Below are 10,484 nucleotides of genomic sequence, written 5' to 3'. Positions count from 1 at the left end.
GATAGATAGATAGATAGATAGATAGATAGATAGATAGATAGATAGATAGATAGATAGATAGATAGATATATAGATATCCCACAAAAATGTTTTATTACAACTCAGCTTTTAATAACTTTTAATAAAAAAAAGAGTCAGTGTACTTTATTAAGTAGTTCTTCATACTTCCCCATACAAAGCAGTGGACTGCCATCTAAGACACCCAGGGAGCACAAGGACCAAGGGCCCAGAGGCAAATGTGGAATGCCCACCCACATTTTTGTGCTCAGCCTGGGGAGTTGAACCAGCAACCTACAAAATTTGACTAAGTAACAAAAATTTAGAGGTGAATTTAAAAAATAATTAGTGGAATTTATTTAATTTGCTTTATGTTTTAAAATGTAGTAGAATGTAATTATAAAACAAACAATTGACACAATTCAGCTATTGACTTCTTGGATTTTTAACACATTAAGAGAAACATAAATTAAATGTATCCGCCATTTAGCTTCAGCTATTTTAATCTTGAATGAGAACTGAACCTTGAACCAATATTTGAAGCTGTATTTGTTTGCAACTCCTCGAGCAAAGTCAATGAGAAGGGATTAGAGCAGCGTTCTCCGGTTTGTTTAGGGAGCATCTGTAGCTGCACAGATGGAGATATAAAGAGCAAGAGCAGAGGACTGTATGGATGGAGATTAGCCATGTCAAATATGAAACTGGTGTGTGCACGAATAAACACAGATGTCACAATGAAGAGGGTCACATTTTATGTAAATTGAGGATTAGAAGTGTTTAGTCAAGTCTAGTGGGTCATCAGATTATTCTGCCACTATGACTAGGAAAGAATTGAAATGACAATAAATATAAGAATTGTGTGTTTTTTGTGTAAAATTCACACATAAATAATTGCCACAAATCATGAGATAGGATCAGACAATAACTAAAGACCCCCTAAGCTGCTTTGACCTCCTCCTTAGACCAGCACAGCTCGCTTAAGGGTCATTAAAGACGATGTTAATATCCTTGCCCTTATGTTAAAGCTACCTGACCCACTACCCCCCTCCACTCTGAACCAGACACCCACTCTATCTGCTGCCACACAGACATCCTCTATGACCTGAGAGATGCTTTTAATCTTTGTTTTTTCCCCCTTTAGTGTCTGTCTCACACCCACTGGAATAAAAACAACTGCCCACATGTACTTTCTCATACGTCCTGTCCAGTTTGTGATTGCACACAGGAACATCTCAGGTTACTCTACGATGCAGAGGGGAAACTAGGAACAGGAGTAAGAAGAGAAGAACAATAAAAGGATGAGAAGCGGCGTCCACTTGCATCAGGACAACGCTTCATCAGCCAGTGTTATCGACCTCTGCTGCAGTGGAAGTTAATACAGTCGCCACAAATACAGTAGATCTTTACATACTTTACGTAGTAAAGCAGCGCTCCGTGTCTCTGCCACCGAGCTGATTCAGTTTGCAGAAGAGCAGTCGGATCAGGACGTTCCGACTCAAACGGTGGAGTCTGAGCATGCAGCTCCTCCACAGAGTCCTCCTCCATGTTGGGACAACACAGAGTCTTGTGCAGGAGGAGTGGATGCTGATGATTGTTTACACCAGAACTTCTTCATAATCTTTGAGCCTCCTGCACTTACACTGGACACTGTCACCAACSGGTCTACAATTTATAAAATCTTCCTCCAATTGAGGAAACATGTTGCAACATTTTAAGTTAATGTCAAAACAAGTATTAGGATATTGGAAGTAATTGTAAAATCATTTTATTTGTTGGTAATGGTTTGTGGTGTATTGCACAAACTAAATTTGTAACTTAACATTTTAAATATTAAAAGGTTTTAAAAGATCTGCCTCAAAATCCTTTTTTGATGCTTCAGTGCAGGTTTTTTGTTTTGTTTTGTTTTTTGGAACCAAAAGTAAAATCATAGAGAAGAAAGGTCCAGTCTGTTGATAGAAATTTGGTCATTCTTGTAAGTCAGCCTGAAAAAAGAAAGTACTCAAAACTCCAGGGCTTGGAAATTTTCTTTCAAGGAACTTCTTTATTTGATACTTTGTGTACTTTCCCGAGAACAGAAAAGGGAAGCCCCCCCTCCATCGTCAAGTTTCAACAAACTGAAATTCTGTCAGAGTTCATGTTTGCGTTCAGCCGCTATCTGTCAAAAATGTTGTGCAATAAAAAAAACTGCTCCTATCGCCAAGTTCATCTGAACATACTTTACTGTATCTGTTTCTTTCCATCTGCGCTTGTGTCAACACACTGTAACCTTCAGGTGACAACCCACTGAAGCAGTTCTTGAACTAAAACATTCATTGTACTGCTGCTGCGTCTCAAGAAACTACATACCAGCACACACACATACACACATTCCACAAACCAGTCATGGGAATTTCATATTGAACGGTTGGGCTGCCACTGAAAGCAGCCGGTGATGTATAACTGCTATGGGAGTCTGATTTCACTCCTGAACATGAGGATTTTTTAATTTTTTTTATTTTAGGGGAACAGAACAAATCAGTGTGTTGTGTTCAGGTAGAGGGTCATTATAATAAAGTCACAAATTAAAGTCTAAACAAAGTGAGAGAGTTCCAAGCATTTCTGCCACAACTGGAAGGTTTGAGTCTGAGAACAGTGAAGACAAAACTAAAACCAGTGGGAACACATTTGTTATGGGAAACCAGGCTCCGTGTCCTCCCTTGAAGTTGAAGATCAGTCTGCTAAAACAGTTGTTACCAAGATCAACCATTCTTGTGACCAATGTGTCTGCTTTTAATTTAACAAGAAATGCCCATTTTAACACCACAATACCACATATTTAGCATAAAAAGTAAAGAAATATGTGTTTGGCAGATTATGTCTTTGTTGTAACAATGCTTCTTGGTAATAAATCTTATACAATTAGAAAGCAGGTTAGTTTCCCTTTTAAATGGTGTCACATTTGTAAGGAACATGCATYTGTGGAATGATCAGTAGAGCTGCGTGAGTTGCAAAGATGAAAAATTTGCCAAATCATCTCTGCTAAACATTTTTACTGTTACTATTGACACTTGTTCTGAGCTTCTGCTAACCCCAGGTGCTGCCAATCAGGTGCCCGCTACAAGATTTATTACCAAGAAGCATTGTTACAACAAAGACATAATCTACCAAACACTAATTTCCTTACTTTTTGTGCTATAGTCGCTTAAATGCATTTCTATGAGAGACACGTAGAAACATTTTATCACTGTGTGAATATTYTGTGACTTGTTGATTTTCCTTTCTGATTTAGGTGTGAACCTTGAACATGTTTCTATGCTTCTAGGTGTTGTTGTTTTTCCCACAGCATTCCTCAAACTCTAACGTCTTAACTGATGTAAATAGCTCTTTTGAATTAGAGGTTGACCAATATGTCGACCTTTAGTTTAATAAACAATGAATTCATCAAGACTTTTGAAAACGTGGAAACCTGAATTCTAAAGCTGAGAGTTCTAAAACTAGAAAAAATAACTAAGTAGAGGGCTGCTGTGAGGTTGCTGTAGCAGCTGCTGCTGCATCTTTTCCTGTTAATGTGGTAGGTGGATAAATATGCACAGTCGCAGCTGATAACTGAATTTTTTAAAACATTTTTAACAAATTTATTCATTTCATTTAAAAACAAAACAAATACATACAACAAATAATACAACACAAATAAAATGAAAGGTAGCAGAAAGAAGAATAAATTCATAAATTGAAACAATAACAGWCTTCAAACAACAAAACATAACAAAAACTTCAACTCCTCGAACAGTTGTTCTTTATAAATGCACACTATACAAATTCATATCTCCTCAACRAYYWAMYTTYMWYMATTCTCTTAAATAAAATTATTGAGYCAGCATTTTTATAATCACTTTCCAGATTGTTCHACAATCTTATTCCTTGGACMGAAGTACATCTGTCCTTCAGATTTGTTCGAATTTTGGGCTTTACAAACATCTCGATACCCTTAAGGTTATAATTACTTACTCTCTTAACAAAATTTAATTGAATATTTAGAGTTAATAATTTTTTATGAGCTTTATACATAACCTGCAAAATATTATGATCAACCAACTCATAAAATTTTAATAATCTCAACTGACAAAATAATAAATTTGATGGGTGACTGTAATTTTTTCTGGTAATAATTCTTACGGCTCTTTTCTGTAAAATAAAAATGGGATTTGTAATTGTTTTACATGCTTTCCCCCAGACCTCAACACAGTAAATTAAATGTGGAAAAATTATTGCATTATACAACATAAACAAAGCTTTGTCATTAAGTAACTCCCTTACTTTATACAATACTGCACTGGATTTGGCTATTTTTGTTCGTAAGTGATTTATGTGGGATTTCCATGTCAGCTTTTCATCATTTCAAATACCTCTACTTCAATCAAAGATCAGTTTAAAGAAAGAAAGTTTAATTCTGATTGTACTGATGAGCTAACGGCTAGTCTGAGCTTAGAGTTCTATATAAATAAAAGCAAACCTGATGGTGATTTAAATGTTTGTAAAATAACTGCATCAAACCCAATGATTTATTTTAGCTTGCAGTTGTTTTAGGACATTGACAATCCACTTTGGTCCAGGCACTGTTCAGACTAGCCATTAGCTCATCAATCCAGTCTAAATTAAACTCATTTCTTTAATCTGAGATTCTTCAAAGAGCCATCTGCAACAGGTTAGACATTGTTTATTTAAAGGCTTTCCATAAAATCCCCTTCAAATGATTTGAACTGTTAAGACTCTGAGCAAGATGAGTGTAAATCTGGCCAAAGATGGAGGCAGTGAAAGACTCTGTCCACAATAAAAATRGATGGAAATCCATGAACAGGAAAGGAGTTTTCTCTTTTCCCTTCAAGTGTTTGCTTCCCTTCTTACTGTCCTCCTGCAGTGACCTGTTAAAAGCCATGAGACGATCATCCCTTATCTGAACACTCCCCTTCGCTCGGCACATCCCTCCCTGTTGTTGAAGWAATTCAGCTCTTCCTTCTGACTCTATCTCCACCACCCAGTCTGTCAGACACACGTACTTATATCTGTCTTACTATTTAAGTGCGGGGGGCCTCCCAGTTATACAAGTGTTCCTTAAACTGTCGGCTTTTCTTCTCGTGTCCCTTCCCTCTGCCTTTACCCCTCTTTTACACAGCTTCCAATTCGTAAACAAGCCAATTAGTTTTTTTTCTCATTGGAAACTTCCACATGTTGAATTCTTTTAAGTCTTTTAAGCTTGTTTCAGCACTTGTCATCAAATTCTTTGTTACCTCTCATAGCAAAAAAACATCCAGCTCAGCATCCCCCCACAGCAAACAATAGATTATGATTTCCAGAAACAAGATGGGATTTTTTTTTCTGTTTTCTGTGGACTTGTTTTGAAGATTATCTGACTCATAGTTTCCTCTAAAGCTGACCATTGCTTGCCTGTTCAGTTAAAAACTCCCTCTTTCTCTCTTTTTCTTTTGAATTTAACATGGATTGTCTCCCCGGCATGAGGAGAAGCGAGGCCTGAGGCCGTGTGGGAAAGTCTGTGACCACAATAAAGCCCGAGAGGCATAAACTGGCAGGGAGTTGTATATGTGGAACTGACTTAAAAGTTAAAAAAAAAAAAAAAAAAAAAAAAAAAAAAAAAAAAAAAAAAAAAAAAAAAAACAGAGGAGTATTTAAGGAAGTTTTAGGGGAAGTAAGTTTTTGTGGCTCCAAAGGAGATGAAAGCTTACAGTTTCAGGGCAGCTACTGTATGCCCTCACTTTTTCAAGCTTTAACTGGAGGGAGCTGATGCTAATGCAATAAATGTGTCATTAGCTCCATGACTGCATATTGTGCATCCATTACCAAACTTCTAATGTGCTTGTACTGTTAGAGATGTAAACTATAATAGCAGCTGAATTGTAAAACTGCTTCTTATAGATCTCCTTCTAATGGACATTTATTGATGTAATGCATCATTCATGCTCAGAAATGTCTTCTCTTTGTACACAATCATGCCAGATGTGTTTTCTAAATGTGAGTTTGGCTCCAGCCACTAGATGGAGTCATTTTYCTGTGTGAGGGTTCATGAATCTGGATAACTTATATGCAGCTCCCACTTCTACAGGTAACTACAGGGGATTCGTAACCAGCTGACTTTTGTTTTGTGCTCACCAGACTGCAACTACTCCTGTCACCTCGAGTGTGCCGCTCACGTCCAGCTCGACTGCAACCAGAGAGACAGAAAGCAGCAAGAGAGCCCACACCCCAGGAGCCGCAGCTCCTCCGCAGCTCCTCAGCACAAGGTGAGGACTTGGAAGGCAGAAAGCGTCTGTTTAGTGTTTGTTGGGACACTTAAAAAAAGCAAAAAAATCCCACGTGTGTAGCTCTGTTTTGGGAATACGAGTTTATTTATTGCCGTTCAGCCGCTCCTCCCTGCAGTTTGTTTTATTTAGTCAATGCTGGACCATCACTTCCTCATCCCTCGTCAAATGGAGGGAAACCACTTAGGTTAATCATTATCCTCTTCAGGGACCTCGGCCATGGAAAAGCTGTGTCGGCTCAGGAAACTCTCTCCCTGTTTTCTGACGAGAACATTAAGGCTGGTTAGTAAAATCATCMAACTGAATTTAAAAGGAATGCTGAAATTTAAGTTTTTTTAAATGTTCTTAAAACATTCGAGTCACAGAGTTCATCTTCAAAACTGTACCTTCTCTTCCAATCTACTTTTAGCTACAAGGACTTCACCACGCCCGCACTGTGGTCCACACACGCAAACAAACAAATGCAGATACAAGAGGGAGCTGGAGAAKTGTGTAGAAAGTGTTGGCAGCAACATTTTGCTTCAGGCCAAATTAGTCTAAATTAAACCCCTGGTACTGCGCCATTAGTAGTACTACACTTGTGTGGAGCAAATCTACTCATATTCACACATTCATGCTGCTCTGTAACATGTTCATTGGTGGAGGGTGGAGATATTTGCAGGGTAGGCTAACAGATATATAATGTATAGATTTATAATAAAATGCTCCAGATTGGATTCCAACAACAGAAGCAGAAAAACTTCAATTTTTCTGGATTTGGATATCCTTTGGTCTATCTTCCCCCAACTTCTTCACTTCCAGTTTTTCCTCTGAAGACATTAAAGAAAACAWGTGAGACATTAAATAATCCATTTTGATTATGTTAGTCTTGCTCGCCACCATACCTACTCAGTCTACACCAAACCACACCCACATACACTACGCTTCACACACTTTATTGTACGTCCACCCTCAGTGGATAAAGCCTGTGGCCTTGGGCTGACCCTGGGCTGAACTAAATTAGCCCCAATGAGCAGCAAACTGAGGAGGCGGGACAAGACACCTGTCAATCATTCTGTACCACGAAAGACATCAAACAGGRCTATTGAGCTGAATTGCTCAGGGGGCCACAGTTACTCAAAGCCAACTGCTCAGGGGCCGGACATCCAGGGGATGGCGGGGCATTGCCTGATAAATTGTAGGGGAAACGTAAAAGATCAAGTACTGTTTTTTTTACTTTGTAAATGTGTTTATTTTGTGGCACTGAATAATGCATTGATTTAAAATATCAAATTAAGAAAAAAAAAGCCTTGGTGTGGGGGTGGCTCTCTGGTGGGCTAAACAGAGGCTAGCAGTTGGATAACCCTGCACTAAGCAAACGGCTGTGAAAAGTTAGCCCTTTGAAAAAACTCTGGGACTTTTGGCACCAGTTTTGTTATAAAATATAAAACAGATTTTTATATTRGTGTTTATTAGGTATTTGAACATTTTTATTGTAAACACCAGGCAGGGCTTAGCCCTACTAGCACACATGAACCAGCCGGCCCTGAACACGTTGAAGGTAAAATTTAAAGAGTGAAGGACAGATCTGTAAAACTTCCCTTTCATTTTTATTCAGACACCTACAGGGTTAAACATGAAAGCCTATGTGAATCAGTAAAAAGGAATTATCTAATAATGGGTGCAGTTAATATAGTGGGGCATTATTACCCTGAGGATGTTTGATCCACATCACTAATWGACATTGAACACTGACATAAATTTCATTAATGTTAGTCTTTAATGCATTTTAAACAGAAGTAAGAACTCTTGCGTGCAAAGCATGTTATAAAGGAATGTGTTGAAACAACTGGGACCTAATCAGATGTTGATATTACAGAGCTTCAGGTTAGAATTGAGGAAGTTTTGACGTTTGTCTGGTCCTGAACTCTGTGACTGAGGCTTGTTTCTGTGCAGACTGTGGCTTGCTTCATTGTGCTACAGTAGCACTGCAGACGTGAGAAAAGATTATTTCCTGCAGTYTCCCCATGCTCCGTTTTATAGCTGTATCTGTGGTTGTGTTGTCCCCTCTCTCTCTCTTTTACTTATTGTGTGTCTCAGCAGAAATTGATCCCCTTTCTGCTCAACGTGCACACTGCCGCAATCGAGCTAGCATTGAATGCACTGAGCAGGTTTTATTGACCTGAAACCAGCAGGACTGCCTGTTCACTTTGCATATGTGTGTGTTGATGTGTGTTTGCAGCTTCCCACCCCCTGCATGCTGTCTTCCACCACGATTGCACAGAGGCCAAATCTCATCTGAGCTTAACTGAAAACGACACTCRTCTCATAAAAGTGTGTCACGTTCTCACAGGATCCCTAAAGCTTCCTCTTCTGTAGTCGGAGCAGATTTTTTAAAATGGTTTTACGAAAGCAGCAGATGTGTGCGATCAATACCGGGGATGAAAGGGGCATTAGCTGCTTTTTGACAAGGAAGGTCGCTGCCAGAGTGAAAGGGCAGATCATGTGGTCGATGTTGGGTTAGAGGTCATTTCTGTCTGGACCAATATTTTCTTAATCTTACTTTAAGCCACATAAACCCACTTCTTTGAAGGAATATTACGAGAAAGTTTTGCTTTTCAGTTTGACTGGCTTTAAGGCTCACAGTTACTCGTGATTTTAAAACGATTCAACACGAATGCCAGGTTGTTTGGTGGCCGTGCTGATTTCCACTCAACCGTCCCACGCCGCCGAAGAAAACGAGAAGCAGAGCCGCCATGTTTCACCGCCCTGCTGCTGCTTCCTGTCTCTGCCGCCTCTCGCACCTACGAGAGTCGTGAGGCTTCGTATCTGTCGCTCATTGTCGTTTCTCTTTCTGTTTACTCATGCCTCTCCCTCTCTGTTGCTTTCGTCGTCTGCGAGGGGAAGTGGCCGTGCTCTGCAGGGTGCAGTTGCCTGCAGGAAGAGGGGGGAGAGAGAGAGAGAGAGGCAGAAGGGGGAGGGTGCTCTCAGCCTGATAACGCACTCGACCACAGATGGTGGAGKGAGGTTGTGAGAGACCGAGAGAGGAAAACGATTGCAAAGACAGGCAAGGGAAGAGAGAAAGAGGAGAGGTTGTGTGGGAGGAATCAGTTTGGAGTAGTATCACCAAGGCAATGGATAGACGAGGAGGGAGTCCTGTCGTAGCCGAAATATCTGCTGCTACTGCTTGCTCTTGACTTCAGGCACTGATGGGTGCATAGCGAAAGCTCCTTCTGCCATCAGGACCTGAGCTGAGCCATCATTCATTCCTTTGCAGAGACAGAACCGAAGAAGGATGTGGTTTTGCTCGCGTGCCATCATTTGTTTGCGGGTATAACAGGTGCCTCTCAGGTGAGCAGGGTTAACTTACAGCCAGCCTGTAAACTGACTCCCTGACACCACCGGCCGTCTATACGAGCGTGAAGGAGTCCCAAACCGTGTGAGCTCATGTCAGCTGCTAACAGCCCCGGTACCGGACGGCCTGCTTGTGACACCAGCATCAGAGCGTTCTCGAAACACACGCTCGTCAGGAGGAAGTGACACGTCTGTGCTTCACCTCGTATTTCCTGGTCCCTTCTCCGGCGGCGCTCAAAGTGCCGAATCCAACCCGAGCTCACCTGTTTGGCCCGTGCAGATGGGACCCCGAACTCTCTGGATGGCGTGGTCAGAGGTGGAGCTCTGACTTCATCTGGATGAGTGAAGGAGAGACTGAAGCGTCGTGGACTCTGATTGTGGTTGAGCGTCGCTTCGTTCTGAGGCAACCTGACACTTCCTCAGGCCATCAGTGAGCTGCTCCRGTGTTGAAGCTACCCTCGCGTAGACCTCTCCATGACTGTCAGCACAGTTCTGACCCCCTCCATGACCAGCAGTAACAGCATGAGCAGCGGGTACTGCAGCCTGGACGAAGAGAGCGAGGACTTCACTTTCTTCACTGCCAAGACCTCGTTCTTCCGCAAACCCAAGCATGCAGCGAAGGTAAAACATGTTCATGGCAAAGGATTCTGGTTTTCAGTAACAGAATCAAAGAACAAAGATGGTTGATGTTTCAGTGAGACTGGGAAAAATATAATGTTTTATTGGAACCAAAAAAAAAAAAGAAAGAAACATGCAGTCTGAAAGCAGAAGTCAGGAGAGGAAGTGGTGATGTTTAAGCAGGCCTTTAGGTGTGTGTGTGTGTGTGTGTGTGTGTGTGTGTGTGTGTGTGTGTGTGTGTGT

General features: G+C 40.8%; 1 protein-coding gene across 2 annotated transcripts in view; it reads left to right on the top strand.

Moving 5' to 3' along the window:
* The window catches only part of rassf5 (Ras association domain family member 5), a 33,786-nt gene that overhangs the window by 10,881 nt on the left and 12,421 nt on the right, over positions 1 to 10,484 (top strand). The window contains exon 2 of one of the 2 annotated variants that reach the window (XM_014002070.1): positions 6,145 to 6,272. In XM_014002070.1, coding sequence (XP_013857524.1) covers positions 6,145 to 6,272 — 128 coding nt within the window. Of the gene's footprint in view, positions 1 to 6,144; positions 6,273 to 9,214; positions 10,245 to 10,484 lie in introns of those variants that run through there. The other variant, XM_014002071.1, reaches the window with a different exon arrangement.

Source organism: Austrofundulus limnaeus, unplaced genomic scaffold (assembly GCF_001266775.1).
Source record: "Austrofundulus limnaeus strain Quisiro unplaced genomic scaffold, Austrofundulus_limnaeus-1.0 Scaffold11, whole genome shotgun sequence".
NCBI lineage: Eukaryota > Metazoa > Chordata > Actinopteri > Cyprinodontiformes > Rivulidae > Austrofundulus > Austrofundulus limnaeus.
This window is presented reverse-complemented; position numbering and strand designations above follow the sequence as displayed.